The sequence below is a fragment of the Notolepis coatsorum genome (genome assembly GCF_963971535.1).
Source record: "Notolepis coatsorum genome assembly, chromosome: 14".
Classification (NCBI taxonomy): Eukaryota; Metazoa; Chordata; class Actinopteri; order Aulopiformes; family Paralepididae; genus Notolepis; species Notolepis coatsorum.
Genome location: NC_140178.1, coordinates 8,984,960 through 9,002,560, shown reverse-complemented (window position 1 = coordinate 9,002,560; position 17,601 = coordinate 8,984,960). Strand labels below are relative to the sequence as shown.

The 17,601-nt window shown below is 46.0% G+C and overlaps 1 protein-coding gene across 1 annotated transcript in view; it reads right to left on the bottom strand.

Moving 5' to 3' along the window:
• Window positions 1-7,072: 7,072 nt before the first annotated feature.
• LOC311239907 (serine/threonine-protein kinase 17A-like) overlaps window positions 7,073-17,601 on the bottom strand; it is a gene marked incomplete at its 5' end in the record, with an annotated part of 22,631 nt that continues 12,102 nt past the window's right edge. The window contains 4 exons of the mRNA XM_084328351.1: window positions 7,073-10,046; window positions 13,074-13,253; window positions 14,771-14,819; window positions 15,430-15,556. Coding sequence (XP_084184477.1) covers window positions 9,722-10,046; window positions 13,074-13,253; window positions 14,771-14,819; window positions 15,430-15,556 — 681 coding nt within the window. The 3' untranslated portion in view covers window positions 7,073-9,721. The remainder of the gene's footprint in view (window positions 10,047-13,073; window positions 13,254-14,770; window positions 14,820-15,429; window positions 15,557-17,601) is intronic.

The following is a 17,601-nucleotide window of genomic DNA, read 5'->3' as shown; positions in this document are numbered from 1 at the left end:
AGTACAGTACGAATACAGTCAGAGTAGTCAGAGTACAGTCAGAGTACAGTACAGTCAGAGTACAGTAACAGTACAGTCAGAGTACAGTACAGTCAGAGTACAGTCAGAGTACAGTACAGTCAGAGTACAGTAACAGTACAGTCAGAGTACAGTACAGTACAGTACAGTCAGAGTACAGTAACAGTACAGTCAGAGTACAGTAATAATACAGTAATAATACAGTAACAGTACAGTCAGAGTACAGTACATTCAGAGTACAGTAACAGTACAGTCAGAGTACAGTAATAATACAGTAATAATACAGTAACAGTACAGTCAGAGTACAGTAATGATACAGTAATAATACAGTAACAGTACAGTCAGAGTACAGTACAGTCAGAGTACAGTACAGTCAGAGTACAGTACAGTCAGAGTACAGTATGCTGAACTTTCTCCAGCACCAGTAAACGGAATAACTGCGTACATTCTTCAGTATCAGTGTCCCCAGCGGGAATCAAACCCGCGTGTTGGCACCACGTTCACACTGCAAGCCTTCAAGTGTTCAATTCTGATTTATTGCTCAGATCAGATTATTTGGGTTTGGCTGTTCACATTATAAATATATATATATATTTTTTTTTAAATGTGACCAATATCAGATTCCAGTGTGAAACCAGTCACTGCTCCTTTATGTCACAATCTAGCGTGACGTAAAAGTCGCGTGACTGTTCAGACTGCTGTCAGTCACGTACCGCTCTAACCATTGAACTATACACAGAACCACAACGTTAATGTACTTTTTTTTTTTTATTATTATTATTATTATTATTACTACCATCACACAGAGTCAAGAGAGACGAATAGGCGCCTCGAGGAGAGATCTGCCTCAATGCACTATTATCCTCCAGAAGCCACTTACAGGGGCCTCGTCCTTCAGTCCAGGAGCAGGTCATCATCCCCGTTAGCCAGGGCCCCCGTGCTTCTTTTGTTTGGATCTGGAGGAAGCGATTGCTACACACAGCCACTTGTAGATGTGCAGCGTCGTGGCATACACCCGGCTAAAAGCCTCGTCGGTACAGACTGTTCCCACATCTGTCTCAAATCCTCTCCTCTAATGGCCGCCGCCGCTGCCCCCTTCAACATCAAAGTCACCTCGCCTGATCCTTAAAGAGTTTTTCTGAGAAACAAACCGCTAAATCAGCCAGGGCCTCTCTCTCTCTCTCTCTCTCTCTCTGTGTGAGTGTGTGTGTTGGTTTTTCTATACTTGTGAGAAGTTGAGAACCAACCCTCGACAGACAGTCCACCGTTCTTGTGAAGATATTTTGGGTTGTGGGGACCTTCTGGCCTAATTAACAGTATAACTAGAATGGGTTCTCATTGGAGCACATACTGTACATACTGTATGTCCCCATGCTGTAGTGGGTCATAAATAAACATATGTCCTCATGCTATAGATAGTGGGTCATAATAAATAGTTACCCCCAATGAATGAAGGACGTTTGTCACGTAAACATATGTTTTAATGTCGCCCTTTTGATTTGAAGCTAGAGTCCCTCGTTGGAATCGGACGCCATCTTGTCCATGGAGGGATCATGTCTTTAATATCGCCTGTTTTCACTGAAATCTGAAGACGTGTTCTCTATGTTTTTGTATGTTCTCACTATCTTGCCTGTATGCTGCCTTCTTGGCCAGGGCCCACTTGAAAAAGGATTAACCTCTTAAGCCCTAGCCATATTTCCAGAAGGTTTGCCTAAAAGTACATACCCAAGTAAAGGGAAGATTGCTCGACTTCCACAAGGTCCATTTGCATGTTCCCGGTATCTAGGGACATCTATGGACCTCAGGGAATGTATTCCCAGTGTCGGAAATATTGTGCTATGCTTGAGTAAATTTGAATGAACCAAAAGGAGAATATAAATTATTATATATTTTCTTTCCATCTTTGACTGTGAATAACACCATGCTAACATTGACCAAAAGTGAAAAATGTATCTCATCCAGCACCTTCTTGAGATCTTAGTGTAGAAAAAATCTAAGCAAATTAACAAAGGGCAGATGATTTACAGGTTTTTTTGTAGATACAGTACTGAATTTTGCCATCCGGACACATGCTATTTGAAATATGAATATAGAATATCAGGCCTATAAATTGTCTTATTATGGCCAGGTCATACATATATGGATCGGCCCAAATCTCCTCTTTCCAATGGCATAGTTAAATCTGGATTTAGTACCACCAGGCGCCCGTTACAGGGCAGCAAAGACCGTGAATGAAATCTACTGTAAGTAAACTTTTGTATAATGTCCATAGCTCCACCATAGAGGTTTTTTCCTAGACATTCACAGAAAGGTAAAGAAACAATATATGTTGTATGGCAATAGCGTTGAGATTTGTTCGACCCGTGAGATATAAACATGATTTTCACGTCAATATCTGTCAAAGAAAAATGGTTGGACTATATTTGTATGCCGCAAACTTTTTTCAAACTAATTTCAGTCGTGTCCCGACTGCCAGAAATGTAAAAAAATTTGGGAAACTTGGGGTCTCCTTTCCCTGCCAACCTGCCGACCCCCCAGAAGAAGACCCCCAGGCTCTCTGCTACACCCTGGCCGAGACGCTGCTTCATGCCGGCTTCACAGAGGCACAGCGGGGGGGGGGGGGGGTCTTCTCTCCCTGCCAACAGACCTTTGTGTTCACGTATCCAGGGGTGTAAAGTACTTGAGTAATTGTACTTCGTTACAATACTTTTAAGTACTGTTTTTGGGGATTTGTACTTTACTCGAGTATTATTAGGTTTGTATACTTGTACTTTTACTCAATTACATTTCAGAGAAAAAAAACACACTTTTTACTCCTTACATTTAAAATGCAGACCTATAATAACTTTATTTTTTGACAGACCTGTCTGTTATGACCTACAAAGTACAAAGTACAAATCTCGCAGGTCCAACCATTTTAATTAGTATATTTGTTTCTCTGGCTGAACTAACGTTAATGTTATTAATCCTGCCGCCGCGCATTAATTAAAAACAGCAAATCAAATCCCCATCAATGGATTTTGAGACGGTACACTACCCATACTTTCATTTAAGTATAATTTCTGAGTACTTTTTACACCTCTGCGCGCAATAGGGTATATCTGCAGAGCCGCAAGCTCAACGTCTGGGCGGGGCTTCGGGGCTTGTACTCTGTTTGAGGCGGGGCTTCGGGGCTTGTACTCTGTTTGAGGCGGGGCTTCGGGGCTTGTACTCCGTTTGACTGTGCAGTAGTCAGTTTGTGCTGTTTATTTTTACAAGCAGTGAGGACTCGACAGCATTTGCATTTCTGTGTTCCGTGTTGCAGGTTAGGGTTAAGGTTAAGGTTAGGGTTAGGGTTAAAAATAAACAGCACAAACTGACTACTTCTGGGTTTTACAGGAAACAAGACAAGGTACAAGCCCCAGTGCCCCGCCCACACACAGTCCAAGAGTACAAGCCCCACCTCAAACAGAGTACAAGCCCCGCCCAGACGTTGGGCTTGCGGCTCTGCAGATATACCCTACTGCCTGCGTATCTCAGGCTAGGAGCGTCCGGTTTGCGTGAATACTTTCGGCAGCCAACATGCCCTTCCGCGTTGCTCTGATTGGCCGAGCGCGCGCATGCGCATGAGCCGCGACAAGCCCCTCAGCCAGGCAGGAATACTAAACTCCCCTTAACGCAATTTATACAAATGGAAGTATTGATTACGCCGTAACGAATCATTAAAAAAATATACCGTTAACTGGAATATGTTGTTTCTTTACACATGTTGGATTATGTAATTGGTTTGTCATGACAAACCAATAAATAAATCGCGAATTAACCGGTAACACAGTAACTACATGCATCATTGTTTACAATGAACGGTGGGGCTAATCGAAAGGACTGGACACGGACGCGTTAAACGGCAATCAATTAATTTAATATAACAGTCCGGTTCTGTGTTTGTTTGTGTCTGTAGATTGTTGGTGAACAACTAACTTTAGGTTAGTCCTTTCGATTAGCCCCACCGTTCATTGTAAACAATGATGCATGTAGTTACTGTGTGTTGTTGTAGCCACCGGTTAATTCGCGATTTTTTTATTGGTTTGTCATGACAAACCAATTACATAATCCAACATATGTGTAAAGAAACATATTCCAGTTAACGTAAGTTACGTTTTTTTAATGATTAGTTATTACGGCGTAATCAATACTTCCATTTGTATAAATTGCGTTAAGGGGAGTTTAGTATTCCTGCCTGGCTGAGGAGCGTGTCGCGGCTCATGCGCATGCACGCGCTCGGCCAATCAGAGAAACGCGGAAGGGCATGTTGGCTGCCGAAAGTATTCACGCGTCCGGTTTACAAACGGTGTGTGTGTGGTGTGTGTACCAACCAGGTCTCAGAAGAGAGGTGGTGGGAAAAAGCTCAGCCCCTTTATTGAGGGCAAATAAATAAATAAGGGGGGGGAGGCATGTTCTTCTGGAAATGTCTGCCATTCCTCAGCTCCAAGCAGCAGGATCTTCATCAGGAGGGGGGGAAATGGCCAATCCAGAACGGGACCCTGCGGAGAACCCCCCCCCCCCCCTCCTCGCTGGCCACACCGGAGAGTGACCTGGCCCGCGGCCCACAAGGAAGAAACACATTAAAGCAAAGAATTCAGAGAATTGGCAGGGGAGGCCATTGTTCAACCTGACTCGAAGTAAACAAGCGCGAGTTTGTGTGTGGATCACGGGGTGAGCGAGAGACAAAGAGAAACACAGAAAGTGCGAGAGAGACACATAAACAGAGAGGGGGGGAGATATTTTACTACTGTGTGTTCCGTTCCTCTTCGCGGGACACTGTCTGGCATTTCCTGTAAAGAGGAGGCCGTTGGATATTTCTGGGGGACTAGTCGGAGGAGCGTTTTGTTTTTCTCGAGCGTACGCTCCTCCACTAGACCAGTGGTTCCCAAACTTTTCAGGCCGGGACCCAGAAAATAAGGCGTCAGAGAGCCGCGGCCCAATGCACATAGTCAGGCTTTTATTTTTTTTGCCATGCGACCGATTTTTTAAGCCAAATATCACTTCAATCCTATTAAGTTAGTTCAAGTTAGTTATTCATTTATATGTGCTATTTATGAGAGGGCTAACTTGTTGCAAAATAATAATGATAATAATAATAGCCTTCATTAAAATACTATTGTTGCTTCGGTTGTTTTCAGTGTTTTATGTGCATAATCTGTTATTTAGTTTGAAATGTTCGTTGAAATAATTAGATTTTTAGTTTGTTTATTTATTAAGTTAATATAAAACCATATAGTCACATTTTAGAATACAATAGAATAGAATGTTAGAATACAACTAGAAACACTGTTCTGGCCTGCTTCTAAGTTCAGTGGCCTGACAAAAAAAAAAAAAAAAAAATTGGATTTTTTTTCTTTTTTTAAATCATCTCACGGCCCTCCTGTGGCTGCTCGCGACCCACCTTTGGGTCGCGACCCCGACTTTGGGAACCACTGCGTGACTAGACGGGGGCTTCGGCCCCGAGGCAATAGGAGACGCTCGAGCCGGTCCCTTCAGGATACGACCGGCGGCGACGTATATCCTGAAGCCGTTTTTTTTACAATTCAACCCCACGGGGGAGAAGAGCTGTATAAGTTCGCTCGAGGCGATGTTTTCCAACAAAATGATCTACATTTAGTCATTTAGCGGAACGCTTTTTATCAAAAGCAACATACAAGTTCTGTGTGACAAGTCAGCAGGAAGGGTACAAGTCTTTCAGCTGAGTAACAATGTTGATCAGACAGGGTTGAAACTTGCAGTGCTGCAGTGTTGAGTGCATAGTAGTCCACAAATCTATCCACAAATCATGTTAAACCCAGATTCGGCTCAAACAAGGGACTAAACACGTTTTTTCGCAATTATGCCACATCAATGTGGAACGCCCTACCCAAAGCTGTAAAGGAATGTGAATCACTACCCACTTTCAAAACCACTCTCAAAGAACACCTACGGGAGACTGCAATTCGAAACTGGCCCCTGTAAATGTCCCAACCCAACCCCCTCAAATGTACAGTAAATGACAAAGTATGGTTGTCAATATTCCAATGTACAGTTTTGCTTGTACAGTTGTACAGTGTCCCCCACCCACCCAACCTCCTCCAATGTACAGTTTCTATGTCAAATGTATATGCTCTTTTCTGGACTCTTTTTGTATCACAAACAGTACTGTATTTACAAATCTGGTATGTCATAAATGTATAGATGTAGCAGTACTGTCTGTATGTCATGTATGTCATGTCCTGATGAATTGAAAATGGGGGACCCTGATGTAAACAAGACAAAAGTCTTTCTCTGGTCTGCATCCCCTTAACATTTGTGTGTATTGAGCTGTACTGTACCCATTCTGCAATCTGTTAATAAAGTTTTCAATCAATCAATAGTATAGGCACAGTATCAAGGTTCCTTTTTTTTTATTTACATTTTTTTCAGATATTGATTGAAGAAGTGTGTTTTTAGTCAACCACGAAAGATTGGTCGGGTTTTCGGGCTGTCCCGACTGTGGTGGGAAGTTCGTTCGTTTATTCCACCATTGTGGAGCGAGGACTGAGACGGTAAGTCGAGTTAAGAGACGGTAGAGGTGGAGTACTTGCAAAAACAATGGGCCACATTTCCCCCCAAGTGATTTGAATGGACTTTTTAACCAACCGCTGTACACAAAATGTCACAACCAAGTGTGGTTCTTCACCGAAAGGTTTTGGAGTTTGACAGACCGTGAATGTCAAGGACGAGCGATACGGATCAGGGGACGCGAGAGACAAGTCACCACAGGGACGGGACGGGGGAGGACACGGATCAGGGGAACGTACTGTAAGAGACCGGGACCGCAGGGGGGACGGATCTGGGTCGAACGTGGGTGAGCGCAGGGACAGCGATGTACGGTTCAGGGACGTAAAGAGACTGTGTCAGCATGTGGTCGCGGACTAAAATAAGAGGAGAACATGAAGTCGTCTCACGTGTCGACCGCGCACCGCCAGTCGAAAGCGGGCCGTGCGGCTCGAGCCGTCAAACCCATTACCAGCTGAAGGAAGAACCACACCGCACACACAACGGGTTGAAGAGTTTGCTAGAAAAAGATTTACATTTATTCTTCTTTGATACATTTCACAATGCATGCCATCAAACATTTATTCGTTTATTCATGTAACGTCCGATGAAGGACACAAGTGCAAAAACCTGCCTGGAAATTCACGAGCAGAGACTGGGAATTAAATCCATAAGTAAAAAGACATGGTACAAAAAAAAAAAAAAAAAAAAAAAAAAAGACAGACGGACAATAATATTTAACATCCATACATGAAACAGAAAACAATATTTTACAGATGAATCTCTTAACACCTCAATTATACCTTTTTCAGTACTTTCCTTTGAGAAACTATTCCCGAGAGCAACGCTGGGATCAGAGTACACAGGTCTTTCACGACGGTCGCCGTGTAGGATTAGTTCATAGCGCCGTTAAAGCCGCCTGCTGTGTCTTGGCCGGGAGCGTTCGTCCCTCGCGAAAAACACCACCGCATGCCGTCTCGGCACGTAGTAGTTCGGGTGGAGGAGGGGGGGGGGGTTTGGTTTGGTCGTCTCACTTTTGTCCAAAGTCAACGCACACGTTGCAGGGAACGTGTCCTTTGATTATGTCACACACCGCAATGTGGTAAAGACGCCGGTTCATAAACCCCGGGGGCGTGACGCTCGAAAACGCGTCGGATACGACAAGAAATCGCGGTGAAATCTGTCTTGAATTTGTGTCGTCCGATCCCAGCGTAAGTTCTCTTCTCCCCGTCTTCTCAAGGGAACTATCACATATCGCCCCCCTAACCTTCTGTACAGCACTTCCCAGAGGCAACAGCTCGGAGACCGTCGAATGACTAAGCCATTGTTATCATCGAAATGGGATCATCCCTATGTTCCCCGGGTTCCATGTTCCCCGGGTCCTATGTTCCCCGATTGATTGAGTGAAAATTTTATAAATTTTTATTATTTTATTAATTATTAATGTCTTTATTATTAAGCTTAGGCCCTCTTTCGAAGTTGGTTAAGGTTAGAGTTTGGAATCAGGGCTGGTGGTCTGACTATCTATCGCTACCGGGGAACATAGGACCCGGGGAACAAAGACATGCTCCCATCGAAATCATAGCAAAATATTATATTCATGTTGTTTTTTCAAGAAAAGATCTTTTCACAAAGTTTGAAGAATATGAATTCTATTGCGGCATATTCAAAATGACAAACCTCACAATGATATAAGTACATGGAACTTGTGCAACAATAGCAAAAAATTATATACAACGGAAATATTAACACAAAAATATGTGTGGCACTTGGTGGGAGAAAGTGTGAGGCAAGAAACAACAGGTGCTAACAACAGGTGCTAACAACAGATGCTAACAGCAGGTGCTAACAACAGATGCTAACAACAGGTGCTAACAACATATGCTAACAACAGGTGCTAACAACAGATGCTAACAACAGATGCTAACAACAGGTGCCAACAACAGGTGCTAACAACAGGTGCTAACAACAGATGCTAACAGCAGGTGCTAACAACATATGCTAACAACAGGTGCTAACAACAGGTGCTAACAACAGATGCTAACAACAGGTGCTAACAGGCGCTAACAACATATGCTAACAACATGCGCTAACAACAGATGCTAACAACAGGTGCTAACAACAGATGCTAACAGCAGTGGCTAATACATTTTATGTCTAAGTCATGTGCCTTTTGAGCCTTTGGTTTCTGTGTGGAGTCCCATGACAATGACAATAAAAAAAAAGTGCTCAAGATTGTCCTCAAAATGAACAATACTACTATTTTCTTTACCGAAACAAAAAAAGGGCATTTCGTGGCTTTGTATGTGGGCTGAAGTGGTCAAACAAACACACAGATAAATTAAAATAAACAACAAAAACAACATCATAAGACACTTGCGTCTGGCGGAGGCGTTGTCTCTCTACACTACATCATTATCTTGGAATTCCTTTGCCGTGCGGGGCTGCCCGCTGGAACTCTTCTCCCTCCTTCATGGCCAGTAACGGAACAAGAAGTCCATCGCGTGGAGGGCGCATGTCTGGCTTTAGACCGTGACTAACGCGTCGTGAGGTGGTTCTAATGAGAATACATTGCGAGTGAAGTTATTTCCCCTCTGGGGAGGAAAAACAGTCCCTCCTTTGAATTATGAATCCCAAAGCGTTACAGTATACGGGTAGTAGGACACAGGGACCCGGGCCGGGCGAGTAGATTTGGGACAACCGGCCGACGTGTCTTGCGGGGGTGGGGGTCCCGAGAGGAGGCGCAGGGTAGCTTCCGCTCCAAAGAGTGCGGACCAAACGGCCCGCAGGCTCCATGCTCATGGCAGAACCCTCCCCCACACGCCTGCTCCTCTCTCTCCTTACATTCATGTCTGTCTCTCCGGGCCCGAGACACTTTACGGTCCATCTGCGCAGAGGACACGCACGCACGCTCTGGCATGGATCTACACACAGCTCAGCTCTCAAGACATCACATCCGTGCCAGCGGCAGCTATAGCAGCTAGCAGTAGCAGAACAGCATTCACACAGAGGCTACAGCGTGTCCGATCGTGGGGCACCCGTCGCGCCCGCCCGCCCGCTCTCTCTCTCTCTCTCTCTCCAGTGTCCGGTCTGTGGGTTTTTAAAGTTCACTCACTCTTTTCTTCCACACACACAGACGGACCCGTCGCCTACAGGGTCAGCACATGAGCTCCTGCTTGACCCCCGGCCGCGCGGGGAAGGGGGGCTCGCCGAAGGAGAAGGCGACCCGGCCCGCCTTCAGCTCGCCCTGGCCCGGGCAGGTGAGGTGGTACGAGTCGACCATGTCCAGCTCCGGGGAGGAGGGGGGAGCGGGGCTCTCCGGCTCGGACTCCGATTGGCTGGCCTCCGGCTCGGACTCCGAGTGGCCGGCCTCCGGCTCGTCCAGGGAGGAGGAGGAGGAGGAGGGGCCGGCGTGGAGGTGCGGGATGGAGGGTCCGTTCAGCCAGGGGTGGTCGAGGCACTCTTGAGCTGTGGCGCGCTTCCTGGGAGACACAAACGACAACACGGAGGATGAAGACACGTTCCAGAGTGTTTACACATAACCCGCTACATCAACCTTATGATTCACATGGTCTCTCTTGTAACTGGTCTCTTCTTTCTAACTGGTCTCTCTTCTAACTGGTCTCCCTTCTAACTGGTCTCTCTTCTCACCAGTAGCTTCCGATTCACCCGGTCTCTCTTCTCACGGACACCGACTCGATTCCCTTCCAACGTTTTGGTTTGAAAACCACAAAAGAGGACATTCTCCTCAAGTTTTCCCCTCGCAGGATTACTCACACATGCAGGAATTTTCCACTTTTCCACCCCCTTCTTCTTTTTTTTAACACAGATGCTAATCTGCTGCAATTAAACTCTACTGGCTGGAGATTATGGTCCGCGGTCAGAGACACGGAGGCCGGTAATAGTTTTCACTCGAGACGCAGACGTGACAAATGGAAGCTTCTGTGCTGGAGCCGTTGATCAGATTAAGGGATGATGTCATCGAGAGGACCGTCTTTAAAGAGAGGCCGAGACTGCAGCCGTCGTGAAGAGGAGATGTCGTTCTAGAACACGCGGTGGGGTCGCTACTCATCAACGTTCGGTTTGACCAAAGAACAAGTCCACATGTCATGAATGCTACAAGTACATCTTAGTCATTTAGCTGAAGACTTTTATCCAAAGCGACTTACAAGTTCTGTACGACAAGTCAGCAGGAAGGGTGCGATTCTTTCATCAAACAGTGTTGAAACTGGGGCGTGTTGAGTGCATAGTAGTAGAGACATATTAGTATAGTAGGAAGTATAGACAAGGACGATTATTTAGTGGAAGAGTGCTTAAGTCCCTCCACGCTCTGGCACCTCAGTACCTCACTGACCTCCTCCACCCCCTACACTCAGTCACGGTCCCTGCAATCCACGGACACTGGTCAGCTCTCCATCCCCCGAACCAGACTGCGGACCTTTTTGGGGACAGAGCTTTTCAGTGTGGCAGCTCCCACCCTCTGGAACTCCCTCCCCAGCAGAACTCTGCAACGCCCCAACTCTGGATTCATTTAAAAAAAAAAAGTGCTCAAAACCCACCTCTTCAACTCGGCCTTTAACCCCTAATTTACCACTTTGTATGTTGCGTCTGTCCACTATGTTTGTTTTTTCCCCCTATGTAAAGCGACCTTGGGTCTTTTGAAAGGCGCTATATAAAACTAAGTTGTTATTATTATTATGCACTATTCTTACCCTACCTACTTTTATACACTTCCTATCAAATTCATGTGTCGGTTCTATGATACTTTTATCTCACTACCTCCTATTCACTGTCATTTTAAGAGCACTGCTCTGCCTTTGCCTATTTTTAAACTGAACCATTTTAAACAAAATTATTTGTATTACTGAATGAAACTGTAAACAGAGAGGCCTATATTGGGACGCTCGATCCTAATGTGAAACACTGTGATTTACCTTACCATTGCTACCTCTCTATCTTTTTAATGCTTGCGTATGCCTGTATTTTTTTTACTGTTGTGAAGCACTAGTTTGAACTGCAACTTCTGTATGAAAAGTGCTATACAAATAAAGTTATTATTATTATTATTATTATTATGACAGTAAAAGACGGTGGTGCGCCGGTCGGGTTTCGGCCGTCCCGACTGTGGTGGAGCGAGAGAACAAGTAAACGATGATCTCATGAGGAAGAAAGGCATCCGTGGCGCGTCTGTGACGCAGAACAGTCACCACAGACACTCACTTTGAGGAAGTGCGGTCACATCCTCCCTGTGCCAACCAGCCCGGGTCACATCCTCCCTGTGCCAACCAGCCCGGGTCACATCCTCCCTGTGCCAACCGCTCCTGTGCAACGACGAGGACGACGAGGACGCAAAGTTCACACCTAATCGCCCGGAGGACACCGGCACCTCATCATCGATCAAGGAACGCATCAACTTCAAAACACTCCACCTCACCTTCAAAACCCTCCATAGCCTGCCCCCCCCCTACCTGACTGACCTCCTTCTCCCTTACCGGCCCACCCGTCCCCTCCGGTCCTCTTCCACTGCTTCCCTCACTGTCCCGTCATCCAAACTTAAACGTTTTGGAGACCGGGCATTTTCACGAGCTGCACCCCGACTCTGGAACTCCCTCCCTCAGACCATCAGAGACTCTCCCTCACTCTCCACCTTCAAATCCTGACTCAAAACCTACCTGTTCTCCCAAGCATACAACCTTCCCTACCCATAACCACCCTCCTCCAACCTACCACCTCCCCTACTTTCTCTCCCTCACCTGCCCCCCCCCCCCCTCCCCTTGGTTTCCTTACTTACTTACTTCCCTGTTCCCCTACTGGACTCTGTATTTGTTACCCGTGGTTGTATGTCCTGCGTATTCATACTGTTGCTTATTCCCTGTGGTTCTTTGTTTCTCTGTTCATTTGTTCATACGCAGCATCATGTCACTAAGATCCTCCAACCAGGCTCGGCTGGTCCCCCCCCCGCACCAGACTCAAAAAGAGAGGCGATCGCTCCTTCAAGGCCGTGGCCCCCAAGCTATGGAACCAGCTTCCCCTGGAGATCCGATCTGCCCCCTCGGTGGAGACATTTAAGGCCCGTCTAAAAACCCACTTCTATTCCCTGGCCTTCAATAAACCCTGATTCTCCCACACCCTAACTCACACACTCCCATGTAATTTTATCCTGCCCCCCCCCCCCCCTCTTGTATCTCTTCTTATGCTCCTCTGTCCCCTGTGTGCTACTGTACTTTGTGTTCCCCTATCCGTGTGTTGTCCTACTGTCCTATTCTCTGAATGTACGGTCTTGTCCTGCTGTGCCTTTTTGTATTTGTGTATTTTATATTAGGACATTGATTTTAAGCTTCGATTGTACAGCACTTTGGTTGGCTCTTGTGCTTTTAAACGTGCTATATAAATAAATTACTTGACTTGACTTTTGCTCATTTTCAGCGCCTTTGGGTTCTTGAAAAGCGCTTTATAAATGATATGTATTATCATCATCCTACTACTACTACTCCTCCGCTGAGCCTCACCTGGGGTTCTTGACGAGCAGGGACCTGATGAAGTCCAGGGCGGGCGGAGAGACGCCCTCGAACACGTCCTGGGAGTAGTCCACGTTGACCTGGGAGATGTTCAGGAAGGTCTCCTGCTTGTCGTCCCCCAGGAAGGGCGACTCGCCGGTCAGCATGACGTAGGTCAGGACCCCGATACTCCTGGGAGAGGGGAGGAGGGAGGGAGGGAGGGAGAGAGAGAGGAGAGGGGGAGAGAGTGAGGGAGAGAGGAGAGGGATAGAGGAGAGGGGGAGAGAGGAGAGAGGGATAGAGGAGAGAGGGAGGAGAGGGAGAGAGAGAGAGAGGGAGGGAGGAGAGAGGGGAGAGGGGAGAGAGAGTGAGAGAGGAGAGAGAGGGAGAGGGATAGAGGGGGGAGAGGGAGTGAGGGAGAGAGAGGGATAGAGAGGAGAGAGAGAGGGGGAGAGAGAGAGAGAGGAGAGAGAGAGAGAGAGGGGGAGAGAGAGGAGATGGGGAGAGAGAGGAGAGAGAGAGAGGAGAGAGGGATAGAGAGAGGAGAGGCGAGGGGGAGAGAGAGAGAGAGAGGATATGAGACAGAGTTAATTTTCTGAATCACCACGAAGGAATCTACACTCTTTATATTACTCACATTATAGTCGAGGTTCTCACCCTGCCTGTGGATCATATTATCCATCTCAATATACCCGCATACAATCCTTCTATATACCTACTTATATAACCCATATAACTCTATGATAGCATGTACAATAAGAATAGAATAGAATAGAAATACTTTTATTATTCAGAGGGAAATTTGACACTACAAATCGCTCAAATTAAACATTTAGACCGAACAAGTCACGAATAAGAATAACAAAACAAATTGCCTAAGAATAATAAGAATAGAATAAAATATGCAGTAAATAAATACAGTAAAAATATACAGAAGTCTACAGTAAGTGTAATGTTGCACAGTGTTGTTTTAGTAAAAGTCCAGGAAGATGGTAACTGTCACTCAGTGCTCAGTAATGCTGTATATATACAGTATATATATATATATATATTTATTCTTACTGTATATATATATATCTATCCACATCTATATCTGTACATATCCTACATACCCTTACCTACTCTTACTAGTTACACTGCTGCCCAGTATGACTTACATTTGATTAGCACTATTATTCAGTAGTACAAATATATATAATTAATACCCAGTTTAAAATCACCTGTACATTGTAAATTGCTGTTGCACTCTACCGTTACATTTGCACTTTGGTTGGATGTCAAACTTGTGCTGTATAATGGCAATACATTTTTAATCTAATCTAATGTGTATAGTCTTGTGCTGTATAATGGCAATACATTTGAATCTAATCTAATCTAATGTCATATTTATAGTCTTTGGTATCGATGTGAAGTAATGCATCCTCCAATCGTTACTGAAGTATGACCTAAAAAGGCTGGGAGTCACTGCATTAAAGGATGATCCATTAGGTGATCTCTTTATTAGTCTTGGTTAATCATTAAAACACGTACCAAATATGAAAGACAAACGACCTTCTGTGATGAAACGTTTTAAGGGCAGGTGCAAGCCTCTGGAAGAGGTGATCCCAACACGTCTTTAACTCCAGGAAGTCGTACGCAGGCTAAGGAAGGATTTAAGCGCGGCACACTAGAAAAGAGGCCAAATCTCCCCCATAAGCTCAAACACTCACCACATGTCTGTGGCCGTGCTGATGGGTTCATAGTTCAGGATCTCTGGCGCTGAAACAAGAACACACAGCTCTGATTACTCACGGTGAACTCACAGGGGTACTGGCAGTCACACAGACACACTGGCAGTCAGACACACACAGACAGTCAGACACACTGGCAGTCAGACACACAGACACACTGGCAGTCAGACACACACAGACAGTCAGACACACTGGCAGTCAGACACACAGACACACTGGCAGTCAGACACACAGGCAGTCAGTCACACAGACACACTGGCAGTCAGACACACAGACACACTGGCAGTCAGACACACAGACACACTGGCAGTCAGACACACAGACACACTGGCAGTCAAACACACAGGCAGTCAGACACACAGGCAGTCAGACACACAGGCAGTCAGACACACAGACACACAGACAGGCAGTCAGACACACAGACAGACAGACAGACAGACAGGCAGTCAGACACACAGACAGACACACACACAGACACACTGGCAGTCAGACACACAGACACACAGACAGACCGACACACAGGCAGTCAGACACACAGTCAGACACACAGGCAGTCAGACACACAGGCAGTCAGACACACAGGCAGTCAGACACACGGAATCTCGGGTACCGAGGAGCGCCTTGATGGTAAAACTCACCGACATACTCCGGCGTGCCCAGGATCTCGCGGACCTCCGTGACGCTGTCCACACGTCTCGACAGGCCGAAGTCCACGATGCGGATGTCGCCCAAAGGCCTGGCGCTGGTCAGCAAGATGTTCTGGGGCTGCAGAGGTCACACAGAGGTCACACAGAGGTCACACAGAGGTCACACAAGAGGTCACACATGTAACTCGGGTATTGCAGATTAAGTATCGATTTTCCTATGTTGCCTTAATGTTCTTTTCGGGAACGGTTTTTGTTGATTGTGGATTGTTGATTTTGTGTTTGTTTTATTTTGCAAACTTGAACTTTTTTTGAATTAGTTTTTGAATTAGGGGTAGGTTGTTCTATAAGCCATTTGGCTTCAAACCTATCCTTTTCGCTTGTTTATTTGTAAACATTTTGAAAAATTATTTCTTTATTTATTTGTAAACATTCGAAATAAAGAATGCATTCATTCATAGACAGAGGTCACACAGAGGTCACGCAACACGTCAGTGACGACTACAGGGTATACGACGTATGTCGTGCCAGTTAGGGCACCTCGTGTACACCGTTTACTCTTACTCATAGTATATATATACAGATTCAAATTCTTTATTGCCTATATTTATTGTAATGTATAATATAACCAATAGGGCATACAGACCCTCATCTGCACCTTTATTTATTTTCCTCATTTCTATATTCAGGTAACATTTTATTGCCTGTATTTATGTCTTTCTACTATCACCCTGCCCATACCTGTACCTCCCCTCCCCCCTCCCCCGTGCTGCTATGACGTCCGAATTTCCCCCAAGACGATCAATACATTTATATCTCATCTTTATCTTATCTTAGGTGCGCTTGTACGCAGTTCAATCCAGTTCAATTGTGCCCAGGAGAGGCAGCGGGCCAAAAGGAAGAGCAAATGATGAAAAATGCCAGGCGGCGGGACATTATTTGATCATCACATTTTATTGCCCGTATTTATGTCTTTCTACCATCACCCAGCCCATACCTGTACCTCCCCTCCCCCTCCCCCCTCCTGCTATGATGCCCGAATTTCCCCCCCAAGGAGATCAATAAAGGAACATCTTATCTCATCTTATCCGACTGTACACCAAGACAGCCCCCCCCCCCCCCCGAGGTCTGCATTATAATCAACAGACATGAATGAAACAGCCGACTGAACTACACACCACAGTCCCAGGAGGATTTGCTTTGGTTACATCAATCCAAACACTGATCCAGGATCAGCCACTAAGCCTCTCGTATAAGACGCTGGATGTCCCCGACGGCTAATTAGATGCCGCCGCCGCCCCCCCCCCCCCCCCCCCCCCCCCCCCCCTATGTAAAAATAAAAATAAAAGGAAAGAAAGTGCCCCGTGTGGTCGTGTGTGTGTACTACATGGCTTAATCCCCGGGTCTGGCTGTGGCCCTGATATAACCAACGTCGGCCGGGACATCCGAGATGAAGAATGGACAAACGGGGGAGAGTGAGCGGGCAGGCTGAGTCATTATCTCCAGGAATAGTTTTAATTCTATCAAACCGCGGGGAGGGAGGGGCCACTGAGGAGGAACGAGATCCCACGAGCCCTGCCGGGGGGGACCCGGTCGGCGATTTGAAAAGAGGCACTTGTGTGAAGAAGAAAGAGAGAGACCAGTGGGACCACCTCCTCACACAGGGCTATACCTGTACGCCTGCCAAGAACTAGTGTGTTCCTCATCACTGGCACCGCTGGAGGAGCTTTGCTGCATGTGGCCGGGTGGTCGGTCGGTCGCAGAACCGGTTTCTGTTCTCCACCTTCCAGTTTAACAACATTTCTCTCTTTCTTGAACCCGCCGTGACGACGTGACGTGTACAGAGGGAAGGCAAACACTGAACCACTAGGAGGAACGACTAGGATGAAAGACTAGGAGGAACGACTAGGAGGAAAGACTAGGAGGAACGACTAGGAGGAATGACTAGGAGGAAAGACTAGGATGAAAGACTAGGAGGAACAACTAGGATGAAAGACTAGGAGGAACAACTAGGATGAAAGACTAGGAGGAAAGACTAGGATGAAAGACTAGGATGAAAGACTAGGATGAAAGACTAGGAGGAACAACTAGAAGGAACAACTAGGAGGTAGGGATGGCGTGAGAGAAAAATCGATCTTAAATTATTAATAATTTTATGAAAAAAAT